Below are 14537 nucleotides of genomic sequence, written 5' to 3'. Positions count from 1 at the left end.
ACAGTAAAACAAAAACTGCGAAACTAAAAGTATTAAATGGGAGATATGGCGGCGCTCACGAATCAACCAAGTAGGAACAAATGTGTTCTAGTTGATTATCTTTTGATGTCGTAATATAATATTGTAAACTTTCCATACTTCTAGTATGATTTTATTTCGATTCTCGATTTGAATCTGGATTTGTGGAAAAATAACCGTGAAATAAAAAATGTTACTTAGAACTTTGTTTTCACCCAGTTGTGTCAAATGCAAAACAATTTTTAAAATCCCTTTCTGAACCAAATTGAGGTGAAATGGAAAGGTTTATTTTGTAATATTCGTGAACTTTTGGAAATATCGCAAGATGTCATCAAGTTGATCAAGTATTGAACTAATAATGTTAATAACAATTATTGATTTTGACAAGTCAGCCCCGCTGGAGTAATATACATATTGGAATTTTCAACACCTATGACTTTTTAAAAACGTACTTTAAATTGTACTTAATATTAATACTTGCATAACCAAGCTTATTATTCCGTTCACCCCTAACCTATGCACCACGGACCTTCATTTGTATCTTACCTATATACACACAGGGATACATAAAAGCAAAGTGTTTGATAAGTAATAGTTATCTTATGGCTGTCTTCGTAGCTTTTGCTTATATTTGATTTTTATTTTTTTTTTTACTTGGACATAATGGACATTGTATTTTTTGAAAAAAAGATATTGCACTTTCTTATTAGCTCTGCGTTGCATTATTGCCATTCTGTTTTATTTTTATTTCCTCATGGGGAACAGTGAATAGTTGATTGAAAAGTGTTCATGCACAGACTCATATTGACAAATGATGAATCATACAAATTTAGCAAGTTAAGGAGATATAAAATTTAGCGTAATCGTTAATTATATTATTAAAATTATTTTCCTAAACTTATGTAGCAGTCTCATTTTCTACACAGAAATGAAGGTAAAGGGAGGAATTTTAGACAACTGGTCAACCAGAGAGAAACTTGCCCTTGGTTGTTCAGTAATGCGCAGTGGAGATCAAAATTGGTAAGTCAAAGTACAGTGCTGTTAGCTACTTTTTAGTGCGCAAAGTAGAGACCTATAACTTTGTGTCATTCAAACAGTCTCATTACAAAGGTAGTATTCATAATGTACGCCTCAATGAAAAAGAAGATAGCCTATATATGTCATTATTTTTCATGAAGCCAAACATGCTACTTCACTCACCTTTCTCTTTGTCATACTTCGTTTTAAAGAGGGGTGTTTTTTTTCAACTTTATGCTTGTTAAATAATAATCATGGGTATTTGTATTGTCAGGAGCACATAATAAGAGAGGATGCGTGGCAGATAGTAAATACTTGATAATAACTACATATTTCATGTCCTAAAATCAAGCAGAATGTAACCTTCAGTAAAAAAAATAATGTTCATTCCACTTTAATATTACTATGCAACAATCTAGAAGCTGTCTTTTCCTTCTTTTTTTTTTTTTAAATATAATTTTAGGGTGTCTGTGAGTCGAGCCATCAAACCCTATGGAGAACATCATAGACCACCTGACTGGTTCCAGCCACGGGTAAGTAATGTACAGTTAGCCTGTAGGAAAGAAATTAACAGGAATAGTTTTTGTGAGTGGGTGAGTGTGGGTGGGAATAAAAAAATATGTTATATTTTTCTTTTTCTTTTTTTGCAGAATTGTGCCACGCAATATTCAAATCTCCTTGAGAAAGTGGAGACGCCAAAGTAAGTATTTTTAATTCAACAGGAAGGTTCATCTTTAAATAAGCAGCTTTAGTCAGAAAAACATTATTTCACCATGGCTTCCTTTGGAATGAAAGAAAAAACATAACTATCAGCTCAGATGAACTCTTAACAATATTTTTATCTGATCACTTGTTCATTCATTTTCAAGCTTATTTACACAGTGCTGCTGCTCTTAAATATTTTCAGCTCTGGTACTTGTTGGAAAAAGCATGCATTGTATGGTTTGTACACAAATTCATTTCAATTTAAGGTTGCTATCATGCTTGAGAGACTTCTTTATTGTACTTAGTATTAGGTACATGGGTAGAAGTATGAGCTGATGAGAGAAAAGTCAATACAGTGGAACCTCGGTTAACGAACTTAATCCGTTCTGGAAAGCTCTTCGTTATCCGAAATGTTCATTATCCGAAACAATTTTTTCCATAAGAAATAAAGGAAATAGATTTAATTGGTTCCCAGCCCCTGTTGACTCGCTAATATTTGAAAGTTACAGGCTATATAGGTATTTGTTTTAATGAGAACAGTTATAATGCAATATAAATGGAGTTAAATAAACATAAAAACATTAACGAAAGCATTTAAACATCAGAAAACTTGCCGTTTTGACGGCGTGGTTGGAAGCAGGTATAGGGAGGAAGGGATGGAATTACTGCTTTGATTCCCCCTCCATGAGCACGTGACATTATAAAATCGGGGATAACTTCCTTTTTCTGTCGCTTTGAGGTTAAAGGAAAAAACTTGTCCAGTGTCTGTTGCTTCTGCCTTTTTTGTATAACTCTTCGGTAATACGACATCACATATCCGACAGACGCATGCCACCTTCATACTTTGAAATCATTTCCTTTTTCAATTCATTTGTTGGCCGCTTCCTTGTCATTACCTTACTACTATTAATTGCTCTTAATCTTCTTTGGAGCCATTATTGTGGATTATCTTATTAAAATAAACCACAAAAATCACTAAATAAGAAGGATGCGCATAGATAAGGAACGACTGATCGTAACTGTGTCTCGAGCGCGAATAATGACATGCTGGTCGGTCACGTGTGGTTTACGTGGCTGCTCGTTATCCGAAATTTTGTTCGCTATCTGAGACAAACTTTTAACGAAATTTTTGTTCGTTATCCGAAATATTCGCTATCTGAGGCGTTCGCTAACCGAGGTTCCACTGTATTACAACACTGTTAGTTTTTAGCATTTTGTGTGCATGGAAAACAATATTTTAAACTGCAGGAGAAAGCGTGGAGATCGAGGGGAAGTGGAAATCCCAGCAAAACAAATAGTGGTAAAACTGACTATAGAGAGGATTGAGGAGCTGAAAAAACAAGTGGTGGAATCTCAGCAGAGATACAAGTATGTTCTTGAATGTTGTTACGGCCATTAGATTATTCAGATTATCATTTACAGGCAACCCTCCAAAAAATGGCTTTTCGTGATGTGTTTGATATTTTTGCACAACATATAATACCAGATTTATATAGGCCATGTATTTTAAAGGTGGAAATGGTAATTTTTTTTTTCTCTGATAAAGTGATATTCTAGATTCACTAATGTTGTAAGACGATGGTCAGCAAATAGGAAACTAAGATATACTTATCCTTGTCTAAAAACAAGAGACATAACTATTTTTCTTAAAATCAAGGCTGTCAAGTTAATAGTGTTATTTGACTTGAAATCATGAGAGTGCAAACTCTATTAGTGGCTTTGTAGCAGGAACAATTTTATTTATTTTTTGTAATTTTCGCTTTCACTTGTTACTTACACTGATTTAGTCAAACTTTATGTGGGCTTCTAAACTTTTTTCTTTTTGCTTCAGGAAACTAAAACGAGACATTGATTCTCTTTATTCTGGTCAGTGGGATGAACAGATTGGTGAAAAATTAGAGCAAGCTCAAAAGTAAGCAGAAAATTTTGAAATGTGTAATAAATGTGGTCTTGTGCTTAATAACAAAAAGAAATATTAGTTGGTTTTGGGTGAACCAATAAAGAGATAGCCTCTAATAAGTTTTTTTCTGTATATTTCTATTAATACAGTTTATTCAGCTGTCACCTACAGCTAAATTCTTATTTGCTTTCTTTGGACAGTTTGTGGTAAGGGTGAACGAAATGTGCAATTTTGAGTTTCAGACTACATCTTGTTAATGTGCAGTGAAAAGAAAGCAGAAGATGAAGCCAAAAAAGAGGAGGAGAGAAAACTTAAGGAATTATATGCTGCAAGGGCAGTTGGTGAGTTTTAAAACTTGCAACATTTCCACAGCTGCAGACTGGCATTTAAGATTTTTTTTTTTCTCATGCACATTTTCATCCAGTTATTTTCCTTCTGTGCTTGTCAAATAATCATTATCAATATTCATACAAGATGAAATTACGAAAAGTATCCAAGGGCAACAGATAGTCATTTTGTAAGTAATTTTTGTGTATTCGTGCCTTCTTGAATTCATATATCATGCATGCAATTACACTAGATGACCTCAAAACTTTTTCGGTAAAATCTTTGTGCAGCTCAGAGCCAGCGCAGCAAAGGGATCAGATCTACATCTGGTGGGTCTCAAAGCAATGTGTCAGAGCCAGATGACAGCACTCAGGATTCTGTTGGAGAAAATATTGATGTTTCTGCAGTATGTTAATCTTTAGTTCAGTTGCTCTTTAGCAAAATGCAAAATGAACTCATTGAAACAGAACATCCATGCTATATATTAGAGACCTTAATGGACATAATTGTAGTTAATTGACTGAAACAATCATGCTAATTGTTGACGTCTTTGGGCACAAATTCCTTTTGCATGCAAGAAGTAAATTATGCATATCTTAATGTGGAATTTTCATTTTCAAGTTTAGCTAATCCATCATTTGATTTTCATTATTACATTTATGGACCTTAGAAATAATATCTAAGTAAGTGTTTAATCTTTGTATCATCATGGAGCAGTCTATTGAGAGTGATATCTCCCTCTATATAGCTTTTCTGGATTTTGAGAAACAGTGTAGACAGGGACATCATCTGGAGGCTGTTGATCCACTATGGCATTCCACCTAAGCTCATAAACATTATCCAAGCGTTGTACGAAGATTCGTCCTTCCAAGTTATCCACAATGACAAACTCACTGAGCCTTTCGTAATGAAGACTGGGTTAAGACAATCTTCCTGATGGTCATAGACTGGATTATGCCTAAGACAACCCAAGACAAAAACACCGGTCTCAAGTGGAGCTTCACCAAACAGAACCTGGATTTTGCAGATGACATTAGTCTCCTATCATTGGCAACAAGATGCACAAACCAAACTAAGTAAGTTAGCAAGGGAAGCAGAGAAGACTGGCTTAAAGGTCAACAGAAAGAAGACAGAAGTAATGAGAATCAACAACAAGCAGGAACTTCCAATCAACTTCAGGGAGAGAACATCCTGGAAATAGATCACTTTGTGTATTTGGGGAGCATTGTCAACAGGGATGGTGGAGCAGACAATGACTTCTAAAACTGGGTTCACTGGTGAGGTATCATTGCGGCCCTTTGCTCCTCAAGGAGTAACAAGGAATTAACTTACTAAACTAACTGTTTAATAATGTATCATTATAAATAGTAAGAATGTTTCTGGTTTTTATTCTGCTTAGCTCACAGATGAAGAAAACTCGCAGATAGCACCATCAGTTCCTGCTATCTCATCTACCACAGTCACCAGCATTTCAACTCCAGTTTCAGAGACTCCTACTGTTCGCACCAATCCACCACCTTCCCCATTATTATCTCAACTTTTGAAGAGTCGACATAACTCACCATACAGTTTGACACGGATTAAACAGGTCATTGAGCATGCATACTATTGTATGCAGAAACATATTCAATTTCTTTATGTGGTTGTAAGTTAAAAGCTTCTAAAACAATCCTTACTGTGGAAATGTGTTCATTTGCTGGTTTATGCCAAAATCTTGAGAGTAGATTACAGCAGTGGACATTCATTATCTTGAATATTTGCATTGGCATCTTCTTACTGTATCATTATTAAAGTTATGTGTCATGTCTTCTGAACAGGAGCAAGAACAAAATCTTAAACAAGAACAGCAACAACAGCAGGACCAGCAGTCCATAGCAGGGACAGAGTATGCTACAGACCAAGCTGATGAACAAGACACATCAATCAGAGACTCATCATCTGCTGATTCTGATGCACCAGTGATCCAGCAGCAACCTTTACCAAAAGAAGCTGAAGAATCTGAACCAGAAGCAGTGATCAGTGGTAATGCACATACTGAAGAGGTTATTAATTATAGTTGGCAGTCATCAGTATAAAGTTTTTTTTTAGAAGAAGCAGACTTGGGAATGTTGGGGCATCTATATGCAGTATGGACCTTTGTTACAAATCAGCTAGTGATGTTCATAGCTGCAGGACAAGTTTTGTGTTGCTGGTGATGTTTTTGCCATCAGATGTCTTTGAGCAGAAACTCAGGTGTTTCTTGCAGTAGCAAAGATCTAGAGGGATATGAGACTTTACTTGCATTCATATTCAAATGTCTTCCCTTGTTAGCTAGTGCTTTCAAACAATAGGCACCAAACCTTCATGAAACTTGCAATTAGAAATTTATTTTGGTACAGCCAAAATTGAAAACTGAAACTAGATCTGCAATATAATCTGATGGATTACATGAATGGTTTTGTTGGGTAATGCTTATAAACAGTAGTCAAATGCTTAAACACAGGCCATCATGTTCGCTGCTTTCTCTGTCCCTCCATTTTTAAGTAAAAATAGAGGTGTCACAGAATGAGCCTTTGGAACCTAGCACAACCATGGAAACTGAAGAAAAATCAAGCCCAGAAAAAGACCAAGAGTTAGAAGTCAGGGCAAAGCAAGGTAAGTCTTTGTTGGAAAAGGCCATTACTAGCTCTCTCTTTCCTAGCATATGCTCCAAAGTTATTTGGATAGGGTGTTCACGCAGGGCTGTATAATATGCATTTAAGTGTTAGTTTGTGTCATGAAGTGAGGAGTTTTGTTAAAGCTAAAAGTTGCAGATTTATCAAATAACATTTGCCAATATAAACATCAAATTCTGTAAAATTAAGTAACATCCGCATAAATCAAGAATATCTGATTGCTCAGAAGCATAAAAAAAATCTCTCAAGGCTTCCTCCTTATAATTGTGTTGTTTTTCATAGCTTCAAGGTTTATACCAGAGCATAAACTGGTTGCTGAGGTTGGATATATCTGTGCTTCAAGTTTTTGCTTTTCTCTGTGGCATCAGAGATCAAGGATGAGCTGGTTAGCCAAGAGAGTGCTGCATCAAGTGAGAGCACTATTGACCTGAAACCAGGAGTGGCATCTGAAATAAAGGGGGAAGAAACTGATGATAAAGATTCTGAAGAGCCTAAACTAGAACAAACAACTGATGGAGAGGTGGAGGTAAGGAGAAATCAATGCCAGTGAGTGAAAGGCTTTGTATGCTTGCTTGTGACTTTTGCATTTCTCTACCTTATATGTAATGTTTTGCCTATATTCTGGCATTTTTAGAGTTTATGAGGTGAAGGTGCAGAAATGATTGAAACAAATTTCCAGTGAAAAAGGGAAATTTAAAAGAACACCTAGGATGCAATGTTTCTTTTATATCTACAGTAATCCCTCGCAACTTCGGGCCTCACGTTTCGCGGCTTCACTATTTCGCGGGTTTTTATAAGAAATTAATGGGAAAAATGATTCGCGGAATCTATGCTTCTCCGCGAATTATCTGCGAACTTCGATGAGTGGAAATTTTTTTTTTTATATTAATTTTTAGATGAAAAAAGCCCAAAGTGTATAAAAATATATTACTAATATTAATTCTAACAATAAAGAAATATTATAAATAATAAAATTCATATGAATTACAGTAAATAGTGCATGTATTCACTCTGAAATGAGAACCAGCATTGCTTGCCTGGGACGCTATGCGCCTACTCACAATTGTAAACAACACATGATTGCTTGGTTGCTAGAGAAGCGACCAACCAGAGAGTGCTGCGTTGTATGTACAGTGGCGCATTGTGTACTTTTTCGTTTTTCTTTCTATTACAGGTACTGTATTACTCTACAGTACAGTACATATTATGTGTTCATTTATTTACTGTAAAGGTACAATACTGAGCAGAACAGTATGGGAATGGCTATTAAGGAAATGGGAAAGGTTTATGTAGCGCAAAAGTATGGGGGAGGGTTTATAAAGCCTTAATATAGTGTATAAATACATAAATATACTGTGTCTATTTTGCTGATTTTCGGTTATCGCGGGTGGTTCAGGAACGGATCTCCCGCGATAAACAAGGGATTACTGTATATCTTAATAACCTGTTCTATTATAATAGTTTGTAAGATGAACTAATGCCACTCATTTTTTTCCCACCAATTTTGCAGTCTCAGGATGAAGGTGAAAGTGGTATAGAAGCTAGTTTCAACAACGTTGACAGTGAGATTTCCATCAAAGAAGAGCCAGCTTCACCTGCTAGTAGTGTGCTGTCAAGTGTTAGCGATACTCGTGGCCGGGGCTCACGAGGTAAAATTAGTAGCTCAGTAACGATACATCAGTGAACAAATGGTGGTTCCCAGTTGAATTTTACTCTCATGAAAGATTTTATGACTGATTTCCTTTTTTCGGTTTTACTGTAACGTAATCATCATTCTGAAAGACCCATAGGGTAAATTGCTGATTGTGATCTTAGAGTTAAGTTGGAATTACTTGCTGTCTAGTGTAATGATTCGCGATTCAAAGCGAATGTTATTTTTTCTATTCTAATTGTTTGATGTCTGTGGTACCAGGGGAGAGCAGTCACGCGAATGCTGACGCAATCCCCACGCGGATTATTTCACGTCATTCGATGTGTTTTGACGTAGGGAAAGTTGTCATAGGCGTAACTACGGCGACTGCAGCCAATTGAGGTGGAGCCGTGCCGACTACACGGCACAGAGATTATGATTGGTCGGCATGGACCCCACGAAGAATCGCTAAGCAATCGTCTTAGTTACCAAGTTGCTAATGGCCTGATTGGTCAAAAGAGGTAGAGGAGAAAGTTAAATTAGGCAAACTAACGTTGCCCTGGACAGAGAGAAGAGCAGCTTGAGGAGTAAGACCTCCGAAGTATAGCGCGACAGTGAATTCGGTTAATAGGGCATTTTAGTGGGACTAATTTTGCCAGGTAGCTATTGTCGAATTGTGGCTGAAATCTGCTTCACTGAGTAGTGAGAGTGCATCAGGTTCAGCAAAGGGCGAGTACTAGGTGTGGAGAAGTTAGTCCACGACATTAGTCCAGTTGGGTTGCAGCACTTTAGCCTAATAGATTTGAGAGGGGCAATCGTGAGCAACCTGTATATTGTTGTCAGGTAGTGCTATTGGGCCAGTAGAGTTTATGACCCTCAATTTCGGTTCTGTGTGAGAACCAGCATTTTTAGCGGAGTGTAAAAGGGTATACACGTGATACCGCTAATTTTTTTTTTTTTTTAATAGTGCAGTTATCACATCGCAGCGTAGCGTCAACCTCTGATTCTTCCCAATATTTTCTCCTGCTATAAATAAACATGCCAAGGAGTGGCAGATTTCCAGATAACGTTGACGAGGAGGAAGTAGACCACCACGTTCGCCCGCTCAAAGGCTGAAGGGGAGGCTCTCGGTCTCAAAGGTGTCGAGCTTGTAAACTACATTAAAGAAGAGCGCAGGCTTCAGGCAGAAGAGCGCAGGTTCCAGTCTGAGGCAGAAGAGCGCAGGTTCCAGGCTGAGGCGGAAGAGCGCAGGTTCCAGGCTGAGGCGGAAGAGCGCCGACACCAGGTTGCAGCCGAGGCAGAAGAACGGCAGGCAGAAAGAGAATTTGAGCTGAAGAGGCTGCGCATCCAAATGCATGGCGATACAAATGAAAATGCAGCAAACCCGTCACGCTCTAGTTCCGGACATCAGCAAGAGCTGAAAATCAAGCTCCCATAGTTTGAAGATCGCGACGACCTAGAAGCCTATCTACGGAAGTTCGAAAGATCTGCAAAAGTACAGAGGTAACCTCAAGATCAGTGGGCGCCACGTTTAGGAGGACTGTTGAAAGGCAAGGCCCGCGAGGTATATAGTCGGCTAGACGACGATGATGCCAATGACTATGATGTCTTAAAGAAGGCCCTGCTCAACAGATTTCGTCTGACAGCAGACGACTACCGGAAAAGGTTCAGAGACGCCAAGAAAATACAGGACGAAACCACACAATTCAATTCAATTCTTTATTAACGAGGGGTAAAATAAGCAGCTGAGCGCTTTTTTCCATTTAGCCCTCGCCCTTAACAGGGAACGAAATTAACTAAATAAATGAATGAATTAAGCATTAGAAAAAATTGAATAAACATAAAGAAGGGTGGATATTTACAAGGTGATGGTTAAGAATATATATTTACAAGGTCACCTGGAATTGAAGGAATCTCTAGAGGCCTCATCTTATAAATGTTTGAATAAATGGCGTCGAAAGCAGTGCAGGGAGTGCAACTGCTTGAGATGGAGAGGGAGGCCGTTCCAAAGCACACTTCCTGAGAATTTCAGACTTGATTTGAAGAGATCAAGTCTAGGAAAGGGGATATTAAGTTTTGGTAAGAATATCTAGCCAAGATACCTAGTTACCTAGTTGCTAATGGCCTGATTGGTCAAAAGAGGTAGAGGAGAAAGTTAACTTAGGCAAACTAACTTGTCCTTGGACAGAGAGAGAAGAGCAGCTTGAGGATTAAGACCTCCGAAGTATAGCGCGACATTGTTAACGGACGCCAACGTTCATCCCCATAAGAGGTGGAGCTGAATCATAGAATCATAAATGTGTTAATTGTTGGCCGGACCTTATTGTTGGAAAAGGTGGAAGAGTGCGGCGAGCGAAGTTTACATGTAGATGTTTACACGCGCTCCCATACATTTGTAAGGCACTCTCCTCAAAACGTTACACCTAGATTTATTTTGGTAATTTTTCACATTGTATAAAACTCTTATAGGGGATTGTGCAAGAGCATCTGGGTAATCATCTTCAGTTTGTCACATGCTTTGTCAGTAGGTTCCATCTTGCTGTTATACATCTTTCTGTGAAAACGGTACGAAGATGCAACTTTGTTCATTCAACTTTTTATTGTTTTTTAGGTCGAGATAGGTTTCGTGGAAGGATGGGACAGAGAGTCACAAGAAAAAGCATGGCAGTAAGTCTCATTTTACTAGATTTTTCGATGTAGTTTTCAGGTCTCTATTGTATTGTTGATTTCTTCCTCTGCCATCACGTCTTTGTTATTTTAGCAAAGTCTATTGAAAATACACCTTTAACATAGCATACCTAGAAATTCAATGATGTCTTTTAAATCCTGGCATTAAGTTTTTGCCTTTATAGGAGAAGGATGATACCAGTTCAAAGCACAGTGAAGCAGAGTTGACAGATGATGAAACCGGCAGAGAGAGTGATGAAGTCTTGTCCCATCACACCAGCCAGTCCACATCTGTAGTCATGCCTGCTTTTTCAGAGTCTGTTCCAGACAGTCCTGCCTCCGTGGGAATGTAAGAACCTGTTCTTTTCTGCACATTTACCCCAATGAAATAACTTTTTATTTGCAATCTCAACCTGTTCATAAAAACTACAGAAATTTATTTGATCACTCTATCTGCTACTAAAATAAATACAATTTGGGTATTTAGATCCAAGCTTAATGATGGCTTTGGCGATATTCTAACATAGACAAAGACAAAGCCTTTTGGAATTATTACAACTGCATTGACAAAAAAATTGTTTGATATTGTATTTTCTGTATGTTTCTTTTCAGCAGTGACACTGAAGATGAGAAAGCATACAAGACATGGAAGAAATCCATAATGTTAGTTTGGAGAGCAGCTGCCAACCATAAGTAAGTATAGGAACACGTAGCCCATAAAAGCAAACTAAACTGGTAATTAATCACTAAAATAATTTTTTATATAATGCACTCAGCCATGAAATGTTGTGGTTTTTTTGGGGGTCACATATAGATAATTTATTTTTACAAGACATTCTTTGCTTTTTATCTCTTTTCAGGAATGCAAATGTTTTTCTGCATCCTGTTACCGATGACATTGCACCTGGTTATGGCAATGTTGTTCTCAGGTAAGTGCCATTTCGAAATACTTTTTTTTTCTCGCAAAAGAGGAAGTATTCTAAAAAAAATGTTGCTATTGAACAAAATATGAACATTTATTTTGGTGAGAAATTGTGATGATTTTGTTGGATCTCATGATCGCAAAATGGTTTTAGCATGAAAGAACTTCATTTTTCACTCGGGTTTATCCATCTTCCTACTATGAGAATACTTTGTTTTTCAGACCTATGGACCTGGCAACCATCAAGAAAAATATTGAGAGTGGGGCATTAAGAACAACTGCAGAATTTCAGCGTGATATTATGCTTATGTTCACAAATGCCATAATGTATAACAGTTCCAATCACAATGTGTACAAGATGGCAAAGGAGATGTATGATGATGTTATGAAGCAGATTGAGGTACAGTTCAGAGTTATTTTATTTTCTCTCCAGTTTTTGGTTTGAGGATTATAAAGGTTTGAGACTAGGTAAAAGATGGCATTATTGGCTAGCAGTAAGGGTTTAGAAAAATAAATTGTAATAATCTGTGCCAAGAACATTTACACAAAGGTGTACTACTTGAGCATGACATCTATGTGGAAATCCATGTGATGTCAAATGTGCACTTGAATCCATATATTTTGGTGAAGTGAGTTTATATTGAGGACAACAGAGTGCTTGTATTTGTTGTTTCTGTAGCAGGGATTGTTTTACAGAATGGGGTTGCTAGATCCATGCCCAACTCTCCTTCATCTGGGCTTGGGACTGGCAGGTTACCTGGGGGGTTTCCAAGCGGAGTTACAACAAAGTGCAGATTCATTAAATACAGTCAAACTCATGTAGCATCTTTTGTAACATTCAAGGAATTTATAGTGATAAAAATAATCAGCTATGCATTAGGTTATTTCTTGGGGGCTTGACTAAACATTATGACGAGGCTTAGAATCATGACTTAGTTATTTTTGGCTAATTGTAATAATGACAATTTCTGCAAATTATATATATCCTTCATCCAATCTTTAACAACATAGAATTTAATTGAACATTGTGCTACTTTTACAATTTTGTGTGCAGCAATATGTTAGTACACAGTTAATGGTGCAGTCCAGTGAGACAAAAGTGCTTCGTCAATCCAGACGCTCCGATTTACCAGACAAGGTTTGTAAACTTAAGGTCTGCCTGTCAAATTGTTTGCGTGCTTTCGATAAGCATGTCATAAAGGTTTTTCTGGATAATCATTTTAGATTTCTATGATTGCATGTTTTGAAGTATTTTCTGTAAAGACAGGCTTATTTCTTCTTCATACTGTACCAGACGACATGACTATAGGCAGATATCACCCTCTAGCTACTAAATTTTAGCTGTCTATTCCTCATTGGCCAGGGATGAACAATGAATGGAAAGAACACAAAATCAACCAACTCATCTCCTATATCTTTCTTCCTGGCTGGTGAGCTCCACTTTAGTGGTGTATGAGGGCAAGTGAAGAGTATTTAATACATGGCAAGCTAGCCAGGGCCTGGTACTTTCAAAGCAGTGGACCTTCTACTGTGAATCTTCAAGATGAAAAAGCCTGGGCACTCATTTGGTGCTCTGGGATATGGGGACCAGAAGAGATCACCTTACCAGTTTGTTCCTTATCCGACCTGATGATTGCCTTTTTTCTCTTGGAATCTTTTTAGCTTTTGTCCTAGAAGATCTGCTTCTTGGTTTTAGTTACCTTGGCAGCTAGAGTGTGGAGATTTATGCCTCATACTCTGATCCTGCTCAGTTCACAGGAAGTTATTTTTCACCTATTTCCAAGAAGGGTATTCAATATTCCAGCAAGGCTTCAGGATCTAATGCAAGCCTTGGATCTACTTCAGAGACCTTGCCGTCTCACTCTATCTGGATGCAGTTCCTAACAACCTGACCCATTTACTCTACATTAGCTTCTCTGTAGATCACTCTGGGGCAACAAGTCTACTCACCAGCCAGGCAGGAAGGGATTAAGTGTTGGTTAGTTGTGTTCTCTCCATTGGTCATTCCTGTTGTGCATAGCTGGAATTAGGTAGCTAGTGATATCTCCATATAATCATGTCATCTTGTAAGCACTAAAATAAATTTTACTACCGAGAATGGTATTTTTATGAGAAAGTGCATGCAAATAAAAGAGCTGTGTAAATTCACAGGAGGAAGACTCGAAGAAACGAAGAGGTTCTGTAGAACAAGCCCAGGAAGGAGGCAAAACCAAGAAGAGAAAAACACGTGGTGATGAAGTATAGTAGCATTACTCTTCTGTAATGCCAAGTTTTGCATTGTGGACTTGAATATTTTAACAGCAGCTTTTTCACTCTCTACTATAGGGGTGGTGGAAATGAAGTTTGAATGGTATTTGCATTCATGTGGTTTTTTTCCCCCAGATGATTATGCTTATTTGAAGAAGATGAATGAAAATGGTGTGTGAACAATGGGATACCAGATGTTTGTGTTGTCTTTTAATAAAAAAAAAAAGTTCCATTGTAACTTTTATCAAAAATATTCTTATGTCATCTTGTTGAAATAAGAGATTTCAGTAGAAGTTTCTTCTAGCTTTTTGGTTTTTGGAGTTTGCATGATAGCAGATAAACAGTTTTTAAGGTTTACATATAGTTCTGAACCACTAAAATAATAGAAAATCTGTATTGGTGACAAATCATGCCAACAATCATATTGAAATGTATCACATGGTGTATATG

General features: G+C 37.4%; 1 protein-coding gene across 2 annotated transcripts; it reads left to right on the top strand.

Moving 5' to 3' along the window:
• The first annotated feature begins 12 nt into the window (after nucleotides 1–12).
• LOC112565326 (bromodomain-containing protein 8-like) lies at nucleotides 13–14329 on the top strand. 2 transcript variants are annotated; one of them, XM_025240729.1, is made up of 20 exons: nucleotides 13–70; nucleotides 945–1038; nucleotides 1499–1568; nucleotides 1686–1735; nucleotides 2989–3108; nucleotides 3572–3652; nucleotides 3905–3981; nucleotides 4258–4373; nucleotides 5367–5555; nucleotides 5785–5989; nucleotides 6491–6601; nucleotides 6990–7147; nucleotides 8132–8270; nucleotides 10863–10918; nucleotides 11104–11267; nucleotides 11534–11611; nucleotides 11779–11847; nucleotides 12063–12240; nucleotides 12895–12978; nucleotides 13992–14329. In XM_025240729.1, exons 1-20 carry the CDS (start codon nucleotides 37–39, stop codon nucleotides 14082–14084), a joined length of 2166 nt encoding a protein of 721 aa, XP_025096514.1. In that variant the 5' UTR covers nucleotides 13–36; the 3' UTR covers nucleotides 14085–14329. The 2 variants fall into 2 exon arrangements, with proteins under 2 accessions (XP_025096514.1, XP_025096512.1); XM_025240727.1 differs by having other exon boundaries at nucleotides 11531–11611.
• The last annotated feature ends 208 nt before the right edge of the window (nucleotides 14330–14537 follow it).

Source organism: Pomacea canaliculata, linkage group LG5 (assembly GCF_003073045.1).
Source record: "Pomacea canaliculata isolate SZHN2017 linkage group LG5, ASM307304v1, whole genome shotgun sequence".
Classification (NCBI taxonomy): domain Eukaryota; kingdom Metazoa; phylum Mollusca; class Gastropoda; order Architaenioglossa; family Ampullariidae; genus Pomacea; species Pomacea canaliculata.
This window is presented reverse-complemented; position numbering and strand designations above follow the sequence as displayed.